Source organism: Pieris napi, chromosome 9 (genome assembly GCF_905475465.1).
Source record: "Pieris napi chromosome 9, ilPieNapi1.2, whole genome shotgun sequence".
NCBI classification, from domain to species: domain Eukaryota; kingdom Metazoa; phylum Arthropoda; class Insecta; order Lepidoptera; family Pieridae; genus Pieris; species Pieris napi.
In genome coordinates, this window is record NC_062242.1 from 3,292,052 (window position 1) to 3,310,242 (window position 18,191).

General features: G+C 32.5%; 2 protein-coding genes across 3 annotated transcripts in view; both read right to left on the minus strand.

The window, feature by feature from the left end:
* LOC125052637 (max dimerization protein 1-like) overlaps positions 1–12,102 on the minus strand; it is a 256,765-nt gene extending 244,663 nt beyond the window's left edge. Inside the window, exons 1-3 of one of the 2 annotated variants that reach the window (XM_047653586.1) lie at positions 11,908–12,102; positions 11,684–11,777; positions 11,562–11,591 (exon numbers count right to left, since the gene is read on the minus strand). In XM_047653586.1, the coding sequence (XP_047509542.1) occupies positions 11,562–11,591; positions 11,684–11,777; positions 11,908–11,962 (179 nt within the window). In that variant the 5' untranslated portion in view covers positions 11,963–12,102. Of the gene's footprint in view, positions 1–11,561; positions 11,592–11,683; positions 11,793–11,907 lie in introns of both variants that reach the window. The other variant, XM_047653585.1, reaches the window with a different exon arrangement.
* A 328-nt stretch (positions 12,103–12,430) lies between these two features.
* Positions 12,431–15,450, minus strand: LOC125052636 (DALR anticodon-binding domain-containing protein 3). Its single transcript, XM_047653584.1, has 5 exons — positions 14,705–15,450; positions 14,379–14,563; positions 14,080–14,213; positions 13,178–13,348; positions 12,431–12,604 (listed from the first exon to the last, which is right to left on the minus strand). Exons 1-5 carry the CDS (start codon positions 15,337–15,339, stop codon positions 12,446–12,448), a joined length of 1,284 nt encoding a protein of 427 aa, XP_047509540.1. The 5' UTR covers positions 15,340–15,450; the 3' UTR covers positions 12,431–12,445.
* Between the last annotated feature and the right edge of the window lie 2,741 nt (positions 15,451–18,191).

Below are 18,191 nucleotides of genomic sequence, written 5' to 3' on the forward strand. Positions count from 1 at the left end.
GTATCTAGTTAGCATTATCATATATGTGCTAATTTCTGCCTATCATGTAATAGGAGCTAACTGAGGGACGCTTTACATCTGTCCCCATTAAGAAGAGTAAGATAATTTTTAACTTAAACCAATATTATCAAAATGGAAAATTTACAGTACTGCCAAATCGAAGTGAAATCATTTATTTCAATTAGGCCTATTAAAAAGGCACTTTTGATAGTTAATAATTTTGAAATATTAATAAAAATTACTGTAGTTGCCCCATCCAAAAGTTTCATATGGAGAAAAATGGTCAAGAAACTCCAAACTTACTCTTTTAAAATAGTTTTTACAATATTTTGTATACAATGATTTGATAATTATATGTGAAGACCATGTACCTAGACGCAGCAGATATTATCTGGCTTTAAAACATGATCTTATAACAAACATAAAAGTAGGGGTAGTGAGATTGCGACGCTAACCAAAAAACTAACTTGGCTTATTTAACGGTTCGTAAATATAAGTGACACTTAATAAGTGTAGTCGACCTGTTTGGACATTATCGAAAACGAAAATGTTAAATTACAATTTATGAGTGTGGAAAATACTAAAGGGCTCATTTTGGTTTCAAGTGTGCGATTGCTTACATTTCGTTAAGGTTCTAATTATTAAATAAAATTATTTATATTTTACCTCTCCTAACAGAAAAAACAATAACCTAGCTTAAAATATATTATTAAAAGGAGTTCTTTTAGGCAAGGTTCCTAAAATACTGGCTTCCCTCTTTGAATAGCTAGACTAAATCTTTGTCCGAGGTAGCTGCCAGCTCTTCGGTCTCGTGTGATGTCAAACCTTTTTGCTATTTCCTTAAAAATATATTATTACGACCCGGCACACGTTGTTTTGCCAAGTATATTATGAATAAAAAAATTTGTTAAATAAAAATAACTATCTACAATAATAAAAAAGAGGAATTGATCATAGAGGGGTGAAAAAAAGGGGTTGTATGTATTTTTGTATGCTGTATCATAAAAAAAAACAAAAAAAAATATCTAATAAATTAAAATTAAAATTTAGTGGTGGGTCATCATTAAAATTAAGGGGTTTGAAAGATGGAAAGTAGCCGATTCCCAGACTTACTGAATATAATATATAACAGAAACGTAAATGAATAATTGTATAATATGCATTAACACTAAAAATGGGCTCTAACTGCGCTAACAAAAACCCATTAAAATCACAGTGAATATTTTCTTTAATATATTTGAATCAACTTAATTGAACAACTTATAAACTGTTTCATTTCAAAACCCCCAAATACATTCATTCTCTACCCTTTTTTCCTCTACATTAACCAATAGATATTAAAAGTGTTAATCTCGATAGAAATCTACTAATAAAGTGCAATCCTACTTTTAGCACATTCTCCGAGCTAAGTCTGAGTTTTATTTAAATAATTTGATTTTCATTAAATAAGCCATACTTTCCCTTCAAATCGCAGACGTCTAAGCAAAACCTCAAAAGTGAAGCAACGGACACGTGTATGGCGTCCCTTCACGAGCTAATTCAGGTACAATAGTGAATAGAACGATAGACAAGACTTCCATTGACGTCCAAACATTAAACTAATGGCAAGATAATGTTACAAAGTTGTTAAGTAAATTGTAGCACTATATTATGCATGTTACTATGTTGCCACTAAGGCTTGCAACGAATATGTATTTTAAATGGTAATTCGATAGTTTGAATATGTATTCGATGATAGTAGAGAAATATTGACACAATACATAGTTTAGTTATCGTTATTTTTCTCATTATATCAATAATTTGTTAATTACACCAAAATATAACAGTTTATTAATTAGCCTTAAATAAAGGTTCGATTTCAATTTTTTTTAAGAAAAACGGGCAAAGCAGAAGGCTCATCTGATGATGAATGATACCGCCGCCCATGGCCACTCAATGCTAGAGGGCTCGCGAGTGCGAGTGCGTACGCGGGCTTTTAAAGAATTGGTACGCTCTTTTCTTGAAGAAGTTGAATTGGTTCTGAAATACTTCAGATTCAGTTAGTTTAGTAATCGTCGCTTTTTTCATTATATATCTGAGTCAATTATTTGTTAATTACACCAAACAATTGTTACTTAATTCTCCTTAATTATAGGTTCGAATCCCTGCGAAACAATCATTGCAAAGTAACCTATATATAAAATATAGACACGATATATACTTATTTTTAGTTAGTTTAGTTATCGTTGTTTTCTCTCATTATAATTCTTAGTCAATGATATGTCAATTATACTTAATAATTATTGTTTATTAATTCGCCTTAATAAAAGGTTCAATTTCCTACAAATAATCATATGAAATGCCGAATGAAACAGTATCACCTTTTTATTAATAACAATAGCATTTTACATCGTATTTGCGCTCAATAAATGACCTGAATATAGCATTTTCTAAACATACGTTTTCTAACATATGCAAGGCTTGAAACGAGTTAGGCATCGCGGTTACATTACCTAAGTGGTAAAAGTGATACATCAAAATACTAGGCACTAACGCGTAACCTACTGACTGCAATCGCAAAGAGAAAGCGTGACAGTGCGCAAGTCAAAACTATATGTATACATATATTATCATATAGTGATCTATTTTTTTTTATTGAAGTACACCATATCATATATTTATTTTTATATATATGTCACCGTAAAATTGTAAACACCGTTAGATTGTAATCTATCTCGCGAGATTGTAAACTGTCGAAAGATTGTGAACTCAACGTACTGCTTACAATTTAACGTATTACTAATTAACGGTCTACTATAAAGCCGCCCAATCGGGGACAACCTTCGGACAGTTGACAATTTTAGATAGTAATTTGACGGTTTCACTTCGGTAGAGTACAATCTGCCGAATAATAATACGTTAAATTGTAAGCAGTACGCTGAGGTCCACAATCTTTCGACAGTTTATAATCTCGCGAGATAGATTACAAACTAACGGTATTTACAATTTTACGTTAACATATATAAGTCTTTGTCTTGCAATCAGTCAGCTAGACTATGAGCAGATGTGTTGAGAGCTGTTAGGCGTTCAAAGCAAAATCTCCATCGAGACTGCTCCTCTCTTTCAACCGTGTCTATCAAGACTTAGGATTTGTCGCCTTTTAAGCCTAATTATTAGGTCCGGTATGGTTAGTTGCGTGGCAAGCTTATTAGGATGCATTTCTAGCCTTTTTCTGTATTTTATACTCCAGGTCTTACCATGTCATATACAAGTCAATTTAATATATAAGCTACAACCTATTCTAAAAACACAGGACAGTTACGGTGAACATAAATTTAACAGAAATCTTGAAATTTTAGTTTTTACTACTAATATTTGCTTAATGCTGATTATGTACCATATATGTGCTTTAAAATGTTTTTTTTTATTGATTAGCCCACTACCGAATATATCAAGCACTGGTTTAGTGTTTATTCTGTTATCTTCGCGAAAAATTCGAAAGAGATTATCTGTGACATTCACTACGGTCTACTCTTTGGTCTGTAAATTTACTCATATTTTTTTTTATTAATAAGTATTGTGGTATTGGCCACAGGTTGCATCTGTTTATATATTTTATAGACAAGTAGGTGATCGAACTGTGCCTGACAATGTGGCTGGTTTCCTCACGATATTTGTCTTCACCATATGAGCATGTAATTAATGCTCAGAACAAAAGAAAATGCACTTGACTGAGACCATTTTTTTTTAAAAATCTCTAATTTTAAATCAACTTTTATTTTTATACTAATGACGTATATATATTTTAATATTAACACGATGCTTTAGCATCATTTACAATGTTTTTTTAATCCTCATTCAGTATATATGTACAAAGTAACAAATGTATAAAAGTAATAATTGAGATTATCCCGAAATAGAGCTTAAATTTTTTTTTGTAACGGACAGGAGGATAACCTGATGATAAGTGCTACAGCCGCCCATAGACATTGCCAGAGGGCTCGCAAATGCGTTGCCAGCTTTATAAAAGCTCAATTAGATTTAACTGTTATATGAAGCTGGGACGCGCTAAAAAAACTATTGAACAATACGAGAAAGTGAGTCGGCAGCTCTGCAACTGTAAATATATACTGCGTGGATTTAAATTCTGGTGAAAGTACATACACAATAAGATAACAAAGAAAAGTAAGTCTTCGGTCATCTGGATGGTGATACTTTAAAACGTAAGACGCAACACCAAACATTCGATTGTGATTGGTCAAATAGGCTGACATGACGTATGTTGCGTGTTACCTCGTATTGGGCTAAAGATGCTGTTTATTACTTCGTCCATTACCTTATCATTTATCTGTATATGTAAAGAACGATGCAACTCAGACACGATATATAATGTCCCATTTGTTAACGAGTGATTTAAGAAAGTGCAGTGTGGTTTAACTTTTGCATTAATCCAATACCAGATGGGTAAAAAGCATTCAAAATAATGTACTTTGTTTACTAAGTTTTTTTTTTTTAATAGATGACGAAAACGGACAGAAGGCTCAACTGGTGATACCGTCGCGCATGGACACTTAATACCAGAGGGCCCGCGAGTACGTTGCCCGCTTTTTAAGAGTTGGTACGCTCGTATTGGTTCGGAAATAAAAAAAATCTTATTTTGATCATTTCTGCCTCGTAGCTACTTATATATTAATTGTGACTCAAATAACCTTTGGATTAGCTTTTACATTTTTGTTTATATCTACATATTATATTATTTATACTTTTTCTTTAGATTTAATTTTAGTTGTAGTTACAAGTTATTTTAAGTTTTTTTTGTTTATTAATTATGCAGTTCTTGTACTTTACCTGTAGGAGTTTCTTTTTTTATTGTTCCATACTAGGGTTGCCAAGAAGAAATGGCTTGTTAGCGATAAGCCCGCCCGTTGCCTAATAACTTATGTAACCTGCTTCTTTATATGTATGATTTTGTATATTATGGTAACGAAGTGTAAATCAATAAATAAATTAACAAATCTAGGGGTCGTTCAAAGTGTATAGGACATTCACCTCGTTTTAATTTAGAATATGAATATAATAACAACTATTTCAGTAAATAATTAATATTTCAGTTAATGATTCTTTAAAATTACTGACTGAAGTACCTACCCAAAACACGATTATTTCGCCAAAAATCCAACTCAACATTGCACAATGATTAAAACCGCAAGCCTAATATTAATGTGTAGGTTATATATAAAACATAATTAACCATATTTCCATTTACATGGTTGTGCTATCTGTCTATAATATGCATAGTTTTATTAATTTGTTATGATAGTGGGATGAGGCCACGAATATTATCTCCTGGAACTACGCCAATTTTACCTGCACACGAAGGTATTCACCAAATTGTCTCGATATACATTTATACAGCACTCGTAAAGTCTGCATTTTATTGGATAGCTAATACGTAAAGCTTAAAAGTTTAACTAATTTGAAAAAAATAATTCAAACCAGTCATGAATGTTACCGAAACAGTTTCTTTTTTTATGGCCTCTTGGCCAACGAGCAGGCTGACCTGATGTTAAGTGATACCCATGGACACTCAATGCCAGAGGGCGAGTGCGTTGCCGGCCTTTTAAGAATTTGTATGCTCTTTTTCTTGAAGGACCCTAAGTCGAATTGGTTCGGAAATAATTCAGTGGTTCTGACCCCATCTGTGGTTCCAGATAGTGCGCGGCAAAAACTGCCTAAAGAAACGCTAAATTGTGGAACGGCTGACAAATCATAATATTTTTAGTACCATAATTCATATGACTTGTCAACTATATATTTTATTATTAGTATATTAGTGTGCATTATAGTTGTGTTTATTCTTTAATAAAATTTTCTTTCATTTGCGAAACAATTTTTTTTCACACACACACAGACACACCAAATTTCACTCATGTTTCCTATTAGAATCCTTGTATTGTGTAGTGCGTAATGTGTCTGTTGTTTCATTCTTGATAGTATAAGATCCCGCTATACAACGACCTTCACCGAGATGCTTATTTAATGAAACTTATTTTATATTTAATTCAATATGTCAATAAATATAATCCATATGGGTTGCCTAGCAAATTTCAGTCCAGAGTATGTTTAATTAATATTTAAAAAAAAAAATTAACACATAACAGATAATATAAATATAATTATTTATTTACACGTGTTTAAACACGAAAACACGAACAAGAACGAACAACGTGAACTATACAAATTGTATTCAAAGTAACAAAGTTCTAACTGTATAGTATTGATGAAACTATCGTAAATTTTGTGTAAATGCCTGATAGATCCATTGAAGCAGCTAGTCTTATCTCATTTGTAAATCGATCCCCTCGAGGCCTTTATATAACATTACAGTACATCGTAAGCGTAATTAGATAGGCGCATAATTACGTACACGTATCTTGTGAGTATCTCGCCGCCTGCGCAGGTTCAATGACGACTCATCAACCCGAGCCCCAATCATAGAAATGAGAGTGAGCGAGACAAATTAATCTCTACTAAAATATCGAGAATTGACCGTTTATTTTTATTGTTGCTTTGGTAATAATTGAGATGCCTTCTAGTACTTTTAAGAATCATAATTTATTTTACATTTATTTTGTTATTATTGAATTGTTTCATAATTTAGAATCATTACTTAACGAATATTGTTATGACCAATCAGAGCAGAGCATAAGGTCAAGGCGCCATCTTTACTCTTGACAGTGCGATCAGTGATCGCCGGGTAGTTCTGATTGATCATTGAGTATTCAGTGAAGCATTGAGGTGATGAGAATACCGAGTTGGGTCTATTGTGGTAGAGTAGATTGTGATTAGGTACAATTAAATTATAGCTAAAAGATCGTTACAATTTAAGCTAAAAGTGTTATATGTAATGTTAAAAGGAATCTATCAATCTAAATAAAATACTGTACGATAATTATACGTGTCTTTTGTGCTCGCACTCTGCCCACTAAGCACGCTAATGACGACGTCAATATCGATGGAGTGACGATATTTCTCCAACATAGAATATGTATATGTTAACGTAAAATTGTAAACACCGTTAGATTGTAATCTATCTCGCGAGATTATAAACTGTCGAAAGATTGTGAACCTCAGCGTACTGCTTACAATTTAACGTATTAATTCGGTAGATTTTACTACACTAACTTAGTTATCATTCAAACTTCTTTGGTCAATTACAGATTAATTTTACTTCCCAACAATTTCATATAACTACCGAATAATAATACCTTAAATTGTAAGCAGTTCGTTGAGGTTCACAATCTTTCGACAGTTTACAATCTCGCGAGATATATTACAATCTAACGGTGTTTACAATTTTACGGTGACATATATATAAAATCGAAAATTGCAGTTAAAATTTACACTAATTCTTAAGTAATATAGGCAATTAATTTACAAAAAATTCCAAGCTTGCAGCCTGCAAGTAAAAATGTAATGTTACATATAAACCAGATAACATATCTTCGTCATTTGCGAGTTTTATAGTTTAATAGTTTTCGACTTAATTGTATTCAGACGCGACGCATACGCAATAACAGCAAGCTTACCACTTATCTCCAAAAAAGTTGAGTGACGACGTCATCAAAGAACCCTTACGTCAAACGACAAACCCCAAACATTACGTAATCAGCCCGAGCTTATAATTTGAAATTTTCCCGCCCTTTTAAGTGTAGCCTAAAACACTTATTTATTCATTCCCTTAACTTTACCAATCAATACGAAACTAAGCTTACTTTCGAAATGTTTAAGAATCGTCGAGCGAGTTTAAAATTAACTTTATAATTCAGTAGCTTCATAAAAAGTTAAAAAACCTAAGGCAAGTTTTATAATTGAAAAAATCTGGAATTAGATTTTTATATACATATATATTATTTATGGATGCATTAAAATTCATACACCATTGCGATATGGTCTCAGAATAATAATAAAGTGATTGGTATATTATAAAAGGCGCTAAACCACTCCCGTATCAAAAACTAATGGATTTTCATATAGGTACTGGAATCATACAGACCGCTAAAACTCGATTTAGAAACTTACGCTAAGTATACCTAGTAGCAGTAACGACTAGTATTTCGCATTAAAAACTAGACGTTAGTATCCGATTATATACATATAGCAACCCATTTTTAAGCATCTAAATAGGTGTAACAAAGGGCATGAGACACTGGAACATATTCTCTCTGTGGTTTTCCGAATTCAAGGCATTCAACTAAACAGAAGAATGACGTAAGCTACCTAATAACTCTTTACCCTATAATGATAAAGACGTCAAATCTAAAAGGGGAAAACGTGACTTGTCCGCGCTAAATCTCAATAACGCTTGAAAATAACAATTTTTCCCGTTCCGCCAAGTCAATTATTTTGTCAACCCTACTCAGTTTGCTAATAAGAAAGATCTATCAAGAGCCAATTAGCCATAAAGTTTTAATAATTCCAAGTGCGACCAAGGACAGTTCTCAGCGGGGGTTGAAATTACCTCCAATTTAATTGAGATCAAGAAATTCTAATTTAAAATATAATCCCATTCAATTTTTTGCTATCCCTAGTCAAAACATTTATTATAATCTAAATGGACTTCAGAGAAGGTTATTTTAATTTACTCTATTCTATTTCTTACAGAATCCGCTGCTAAAGTTATTGGATTTTTATTTCTGTACTTTTTTTTTTTATGGCTCTGGCACGGCTTGTGCATTAGCCAGCGTCAAGTATGAGATTTTTATCAATCGTGCTTTTTGCCTTAGAAATTCGATCATATCCTCCATGTACGGTTTAGGCACTCGCCCGGTACCGCAACCCTCCCAAAGGCCGAGAACAAATTTTAAATTAAATTAAAACTTGCCCTCGAACCGGGAATCGAACCCGGTACCCCTCACCTAGCTGCAACTTAATAAGACCGCTAGGCTATGAGGCCCCCAATTTCTGTACTTAAAGGCAACGTGCGTTCCGGCCTTTTAAGAAGTCCTTTAACTCAAATAATCCAGATTTACTGTGAAGCCGTAGAAACTAGAATTTAATAAGCATTTACTGTTATAAAATTGTATCCTCATTTCCTACATTGTATACGTGGGCTAAAATATTAAATATTAAAACTATCGAACAATACCATATTTATCGAAGCACGAAATAAAAGCGTCAATTGTATCGAAGTATGTCACGTCATACAACTAATCACTCAACGAATACGCTCAGTGACATGGGGCGAAGGCCGAATGGTGTTCTTTGTAACTGTATATAACTATGAGCTTTTAATAAGGCCTTTGACGACTTTTTAGGCCATGAAAGAAGCCATTGTTCGTCCAATTAAAGATATAGGAACGCTTATATCGTTTTGCTTCATTGGTTGGACACGTAAATCACATTATAAAATTAAGACCCCCGGTCCTTATTCATTGTCTATGGTTTTAAAAAGATAGTATGATCCTGATGGGGGTATAATTCATTGTTTTTATGTAAATTGTTGAAGAGGTCGCAAATATCTTCCCAAAATACACGAAATTCACGCGGGCTAACGAGCATGTACCTCCTATTTTAAATTTCGAATTATTCTATGAACCTATTAATTAGTGAAAGACTATCTGACTCTAAATATCCTATTGTTTCCTATCGTTACTGAGCGATATATATCCATTATATCAAGTCAATTTATGTAGTACAATTTACATATTAAAGAATCATTGAGAATAAATGCTGCAATACATATTACAAAGCGCGAATAAAAATAGCACGTTTTCACACATTGGTGGAAACTGTGCCATCCGCACTCAGAAACAGACATGAAAATTATAAATAATAGAGACAATACGGTCAAAAAGGTGACATTTCAGGAACATTCCTCGAAGGCCGATGCGCGAACGACCGCCACGTCACATTGCGTAACTAGTGTTCGCTTTGTCATTCATTCATACTATTTTATATAATTAGTTTTTATGTCTTGACATTGGCTAATAAATAAGATATTTAAAAATGAATTACTTTAAATAAAATCCCCACCTAATTTCGTCAAACATGCCTGCTTTTATGTAAACGATATATACGCGATTTTTTAAGGTCAATATATTTAATAAATAACTTTCGTCGGTAACTTTTTAATTTAACCTACACGTTACTGGAATGCTAAAACTATTTTGTCTGACGTAATATATTTGGCTATTTCTAATAATTTATGTCTAAATACTATAGACAAAATAAGACCTATAACAATTGACCCGAGTTCGCCTGGGAAAGTCGCCCATTTTATGGTATGCATAAAACGGAATTATCTTTTGTACCAAAAATTTTAAGGGTCAGAACCAAACGATGTTTGTGCATGAATAACGGTCAGTTACAAATCACGAAATGAATAGTAATTAAAATACACTTAATATTAGATTACAGGAATTTTATTCGTGTTATAATGCTTGAGTTCAAATTCAAATAAGTCATGGTTTATAATACGTTGCACATATTACTTTTATTACTTAAGTTATAATTATAGTTATATATTGTCGATAAAATAAAAAATATAAGCGGTTAATTTACTATATCATAAAATAAACATTTTTAATATTCAGACTCGCGAAAATAACTAGAAAAAATCCGACTTATTTAAGTCAAAATAAACTACCGTTCTTGATTTTTTGTAATATTGAATTTAATGTCATAACGGACATAAAACTGTGGTAAATAGATTACATAGAGTTCGTGAACACTTTCATATTTTGGTAATAATAGGGTGTAATATTAAATGACATAAATTATTTTAATGTTGACCATATGGCTGGGAACCGTTGGGGTTGTGCATAGATACAATGCCTACGAAATATATTACCTTAATCTATTATTTCTAAAACGAATTTCGTTTCTATAAGGACTTTTTTACTTGTGATTAAATCGACAAGATGCGAGGGATAGATGCTTGCGATACATATTTTAAATAATGATTGTTGATATTTTATTATAGATCGAGGCATCTTTAAACCTTATTTAACGAAAAACCCGAATTGATAGTAATACTACACTTATGTTTCCCCAATATGTTTCATTTTGTGTGATAAATTAAATTAAAAGGTCGTTGACCTTGCAATTCAACAAGAAATAGAAAGTTAGATTTTCACTGCATCAAGATTATATTATTCGCGTTCAAAACTAAAATTACTTTGTACGAACATTTATTTTAACGGCTGTAGAGAAATAAAAATTTTGATTTTTAATAACTTTATTTAAACACTTCTGAATTTATAGAGGAATTGCTATGTAAATCAACAATGTAACACATATTACAATCCGAAACAGAGTAGCTAGTCAGCAGTTTTCCTCAATCCCGACATTAATTAGCCTCCTGCCTCTATCAGATTCGCTTTTCCTGCACATTTTCCGCTTATCCGGCCAATATTCGTAAGGGCATCAGTGTTTTACATGACGTAACCTCATGTGGCAGCGTTGCCAAATGGGTTACAACTAGTAATCTCTACGTCTACTACACTTCCCTTCACATCTTACGTCTGCCAAGGTCAGCCACCGGCTTCTAACCCTAAGCGTTTAAAATAAACACCACTAACCTGTTCTTTTCCAACTCGTTATGAGTCGTCCTGGAACAAAAAACATATATTTGTAACTTGCCACGGCGACACTTCACAACAACACTAATTCACTTCACTAGCACTCCTAGCCGGCAACTCACCTGCTGCCCTGAGATTTCTTCGTCTTCGGACGCCTGCCTCCAGAGCGCAACTCTTCATACGCCGGCAAACTAGATGCGTACCCGTGTTCCGACTCTGCAACAAAGAAAACTGCAAATCCGTCAAAATCAGCTGATTATGGCAAAGCAAAAATAGACGGGAGCCATGTTGACGTGTGCGAGTAGTGCACTCAATTGACAATTCAAACAAAGAAAACCCAATTCACCTCTATCACGCCTTTCGATGTATTCAGCAGCTTGGATCAGGTCTGCAATACTCATATTTATTGTATCACGGTAAAACACACGCGTTCACGAACGTAACACGACTTTATTCGATTAAAACTATAAATAAAAGTATTTCAGTCGGCTCCGAAGTTCACGACTGCACCGGCCGATGTCAAAAACACACTGCCGTTTCGGGACGCGCGACCGTTTACAGCGCTTCGTGATTTGTCGGCTCCGTTCGCTGAACGCTCGGCCGTCCAATCGCAGGCGAGAAATGCTCACAATAAAATACCTGGGTCAATCACGTGAACTTTGTGTTTCCAAACAAAACATTTTTTTTCTATAGTTCGCAAATGTAGGGTTAGCATTATTAAATATTATATTCAATTTCAAAAGGAACTGTTCGCTGGATGTTTCACACCTTAGAAGTAATAATAGAATTTCAATGTCACATTATGTAAATAGGATCGTGATGGATGACTGGTTATCAGCCCTTATCTAAGAGGTCGTTTTGTGACAAAACAAAAACAAATGACATCATACACGCAAAATAAGGGATTGTAAAAGAAAGTAGAAGTACATTTGTGAAACACTTTTAATATTCAATATTCTTAAACAGGTTTTTAATGTATCGTTTAACGACTTCAACATGTAAATTCTCGCAAACATTACTGGTAGAAGATGCTTTCTCGGTTCCTGTAACAAAAAAATCTAATTATAATCTTATTGGAAATATTAAGAGATTTTCGAAGAGGAAAAAGTTGTTGAAATGTTTGTAAGTGTGCCATTATCCGTAAAGATAAAATGCTTAATTTGTATAAAGACTAAAGAAATATTACTTGTATATGCGAACGAAATTGCGAATTTGTTTATAGAATTTTACATAGAGAAATATTCAGATATCCGCGAAATGTTATAAATAAATGGTTGTTATATTAAACTACAACAATAAAACAAATATGTATACTACAAGCGTCATTTCTATATTTAACCTAGCTATAATTGAAGGTGACTAAATCAGTCTTCTGTGCCTTCAAAATCAATAATTGTCTCGAATAAGAAATCAAATTAATAATATTATTAATTTCGAAATGTTATGCGTATTTTAATACATTAAAACCGTGTAAAATGTATTGGATATAATTATTAATGAGTATGGCAAATAATGATTACATTATTATAATTTTTGAATATTTTCTTTACTTGATAGTTCTATGAAAGTACCTACTAATTTTAAAATCTTTAAATAATTATGCATGTTAAACTTACGGTTAAAATTCTCACTTTTCGGTAGTATTGGCTAAACACTTTGACCATTGAGCTGAGATAGGCACATATTAGATGTGGTCTAAATTCACACCTCTCGTTGCTTACTTCCACGCAGATCTTTAATAGAGCTGGCAGACCCAGAATATAGTTGAAAACAAGGCACCATTCGTCCTGTGAAAAAAATTTATTTTCATTACTGTAATAAAACATGATGACATCACATACTTTTAGTTTAAACCCCTTATTCATAATTAACTGCACCGTTTTAATTAAAGTACCCTCGTCTCTTTTTATCACAGTGAAAGAAACAACTAAATTTCTCCTCATGTAGCTTTATCAAATATAAAAACTGACACAATATTATGCATAAAACCATGAAACATCTACTTAATTCTTATCCATACCTATTCCGTATAGTTATTTTTCATGTAATGTATATAACTATTCCAGAAATTATACATTAATATAAAATAGGAAAGTGGTTTTACAGAAATAAAACAATAATTTCTTGAAGTGGTGTCAAATTTCAAGATTGAAATAAAGTGGTGGTTAGCAAGAGTGCCAACAACTTTGGAAAATTAAATCTTGGAAATTTGCCACTTTAAGATATTTTGCAAGAATCCTATAAATTTTAATTCAAGTTTTATGTATACACTAAGTTAATATTAATTTTGTTGTAATTATAAATTTGAATACCTCTACTACATACATGAATACTTATTTAGTATAAAATGTCACAATAATATTTTTAACAATTTTCAATGTCTTTAGTGGGTATTTAGCCCAATATAGTGCAATTATAAAATACAGGTTTTTTAAACAGGATTTTTCAGTGCCTTCATACTAAACCATAAAACTTATACCCAAAATAGAAATTTGCATTGAGACATATCAATATTTACCTCATGTGTCAATAGTGAAATTTGAATTTCATCCAAATCTGGTAATACTGGATAACTGCCTTCATTTACTTTCTCATTAAATGTTCTAATTATAGTTTCCAGCCTTGCACAATTGTACAAGATAAATGCCGCACCTAAAAGATAAGGTATGAAATAATGTTACACATATAGAAACATAAGTTAACTGCAAAAGTTGAAATGAGTGGTGTATATTTGTTATATTTACATAGTACATATCATTATTCATCGATCAGTCATAAATATCTTATATTCCTGTGTAATTCAAATAAACAATTTACCTTTACTAGACCCACTAGATGCATCAAATTGTATTTTAATAGAACTAGAAGGCCTAATTTGGAGAAGTTCAAATGCCACTGCTGACTCCCCAAGGTGTGCAATAAATTCCTTCCATTTTGAATCAGTTGATACCCTGACACCATACTTATGTTGGGCAATAAGAGTCAGCTCATCTTGACGAATACTGAAATAGGAAATAATAGTGTGAGAAGTTATACTTACCATAAAAATCATATACTATTTTTTAAACATAGTAACATAACATATAGGCTATTATTTTATAAAATTGTATATAATATCATAATTTAAAAAAATATGTAGTTACCTTATCAATTCCTCTGCACTAATACTGCTCTCTTTAGTACCAGTTTTTGCATTTAACACAGCTCCACATAGAATAACTCTGCTTTCTTCACATTTACTAGTAGATCTAGTTGTTACAAACACCTTTGGCTTGATATCTGAGCATTTTTCATTTAGAAGATAAAGGTTCTTTATAACATTCACTGTATATCTTAACCGTAGAGATGTTACACAACTTGAATTTAAACTCTCATGTTCCACTAAAGATATCCCTTTGTTAAGGTTATTTAATATATTTTCATTTGTTATAACAGATTGTGAGAGAGCCGTTCTAATAGCTAGCGGTCTTTCTAAAAATATGTGTACACGATCTTTAATTTCTATAACCTTTTTTATTGGTAGTGCCCAACTTTTAGACTCTTGTAACAAACTATCAATGTCTTTTTTTAAATATTGCAGCAGAGTTTCAGTAACATTTTGTAACACTTTACTGTTTAATAATTCGCTCCAAGATTTCACTGTGTTTGGGAAACTGTAATCACCGAGTATTTGTAAATTGTTCGAATGTTTCTTCACTAGTAGACCTTTTACTTCTTTGTCGATGCCGAGAAATTGAAATACGTTCGATGAAAACTTATCCAATTCATCGTCTATCATTATTATATAAATATGTAATTACACTCTATTGATATTTATTATTTTAGTATTTCTTTTTACATTTAGGTTAAAATTCTATTTAGATTTTTGCAACTTCAGAAATAAAATGTCAAACGTCAGGAGACAAATTGCTCAGATGATATTATTTAAAATAATGATATTTTTCGCCAGAAAAAATCGGATATTACTCAATAATAAAGTAATTAACACAACTATAGGTCTACCAGGATCTGATGGCAAAAAGGGAAAAAAGAAATCGATGCTAGCAATACTGGGGAAATTGGAGTAAAACGTTTTGATATTTTTTTTCCTTATAGCGGCTGATTCTGTGTGTGATACATGCAAAATATATAAAAATTTATCCAATGATAATTTTTGAAAATGTGGCGAATGTGGGGTTTGAAATTTAGATGAAAACTCCAACTACTCTGTTCATGAGTTTATTAATTAATTAAGAACTTGAAAATGGTTCCAAATACTGCACATCCATAAAAAAGTCTTCAACACAGTTTTTATAATAAACCTTTCCGCCTGCATCTCAATTAACCGATCTTGTTCTATGAACTGATTTTCAATTTTTATTACATGTTTACAAGATTTTCGCTATTCATCGATCCCTATTTGAGAGTTTCTGATCAATTGTAAATCAAAACTATCCAAGTTTATTTGTAGTATAAGAAACCCCTGAAATAAACCAAAGTTAAGTATAAGTACATAATATAATACACACGAAAAATCCCATAAACCAAAGTATCAAGACGTGTCATTCCCACTAACCAGTCAACGCTTGCACATGGCTCAATATCGATGATTGTGTATGTTCTGCATCTTGTTGATCAAGTATTCTTTGATAAACATTGAAAACAATATGTCTTGCTTGCGATCGAAGAGGTTTCTTCGACATTTTCATCACTTTTTAAAGGAAATTTGAAGCCAAACCAAATACAATTCCTCGAAATTTCAGTTGACAGATGAAATTTTTCTTTTATTCCCATATGAAAATCGCTAATTTTTAAAAAAAATTTTGCCATCAGATTCTGGTAGACCTATAATACCTATAATTTAGAATTTTATCTCACTTCACAGTGGAACGTCCACGTGTTTATAAAAAGAGGTATCTTAAGAAGTACAATATCAGACAACATCGGCTAATCCACTCAAGTTCAAAACTATCTGTAAAAATCTTCACCCAAACTTAACTCGTTATTATATACGTTATTTATGTAGATATTTACTTAGACAGAAAGATAGATAGATATTTAATAAGAAAATTATTCCCCAACCATTCCAAAATATCAAAAATGCAGAACGTTAATAGTAAAGTTTTCACTTCTGCAGGTACTCCCGGAGTGCAAGTGCAACCCGTCTCTTTTTAGATTACCAACTATCGATGTACCTACGATTATTATTATATTTACGTAAGACATACGTTTACGTCATAAATAAATAATGTAGTAGTCCCACATACATTACATTACATACAATTACTATTTAGAAATTATTATTATGGTAGGGGAGCCCAAGAGGGGATTTCGGGATTTACTAAAGCGCGGCAGATTAATATATAGGGGGATACCTTGTACCCGGTTAAGTACCTCCACAAAATATGAGGCGCATATATAAGGCCGCCCGTGAAGGAGACAGGATCAGATTAGTAAAAAAAAATTGACCATGAGAAATTCCCGAGCGCGTCAGATTAAGGTAGGGTGAGTTAATTACATCCTAAAAAGTGTATATTCCACTAATCTGACAATTTGAGAGTGACGGAAAAAAAGGGGAGGGCAAAAAAGTTGTAAAAAAAACCGTCATCTCGACATTCTCGAGCGTAGCTAATTTTTTTTTTATTTTGAAGGAAATAATGCAAGAATAATGAAAAATATATAATCTGACGATTTCCGCAAGCCGAAATAACAAAAAATCGTCGATAAAGTTAAATGCGTGCAGCTGCGTGATGCCTACATTTCCTTTAACCGATCGGAATCTACTAAACGGCGTTCTAAATATTTCCCTCAAAATTACATTTCCTGTGAATTTGAACCGATTCGGACCGATAGATTTTGAGAAATTTTGAAAAATCTTAAAAAAATAAGAAATATTTTTTTTTAAAGTGGTTTCTTTATCGATCAACTTCAAAAACTAATCCGCCTTTGAGCTTGAAAAACCACGTCGATCGCCTTCAAGCTCGTCAAAAGCGGTTGATTAGTTCGAGAGATATCGGGAACGAAAGAAACCCGAAAAAGTGTTTTTTCGGGATCACTCCGAAATTTGTGGTTCTATCAATTAAAATTGCAAAATTACTTATGATGATGATAAAACTGCGTCGAATGCCGCCAACCGCGTGAAAATTGCTTGATCCATTCAAAAGTTATTGCGGTTTGAAAATTCCAAAAATAGTGTTCTATGAAAATTCTATCAGACTTTCGAGCTGGGAGAGCTCAAATGCATAGACATGTTATTTCTTTGAACTCAGCTCAAAATATCAATTTTAAGCGCCCAGGAATGGAAGTAGCGGGAAGTTGCAGGAATGGCCCTTTCGGTGAATCGTTTTTCTAAAAAAAATTTTGTCAGATCAGGCGAATCCCTCTAGATAATCGTCAGATTATGAGACAGTACGTTTAGAACATAAAGATGAACCACATATATCTTAATCTGACGCGCTTGAGTATTTCAAAATTGCGTTTTTTTTTTGCATATTATGAAAATAGCCGTGGGTTTGCGTCCCATCGAAATCGTCAGATTAGTGAATGAGAGCTTTTTTTTGGTGCACTTAACACTCCCTTAGAAAATCTGACGCGCTCGATTATTTTTTTTTTTTTTTCATTTTCAACCCTTAAATACAACCACCCGCATCA

Excerpts from the sequence above, each read along its gene's own strand:
- LOC125052636 (XM_047653584.1), bottom strand. The coding sequence starts at position 15,339 with ATGATAGACGATGAATTGGATAAGTTTTCATCGAACGTATTTCAATTT. Across the intron at positions 14,214-14,378 it reads ATCTAGTGGGTCTAGTAAAG|GTGCGGCATTTATCTTGTAC; the intron begins GTAAATTGTTTA and ends CTTATCTTTTAG. Across the intron at positions 13,349-14,079 it reads TTTCACTATTGACACATGAG|GACGAATGGTGCCTTGTTTT; the intron begins GTAAATATTGAT and ends TTTTTTTCACAG.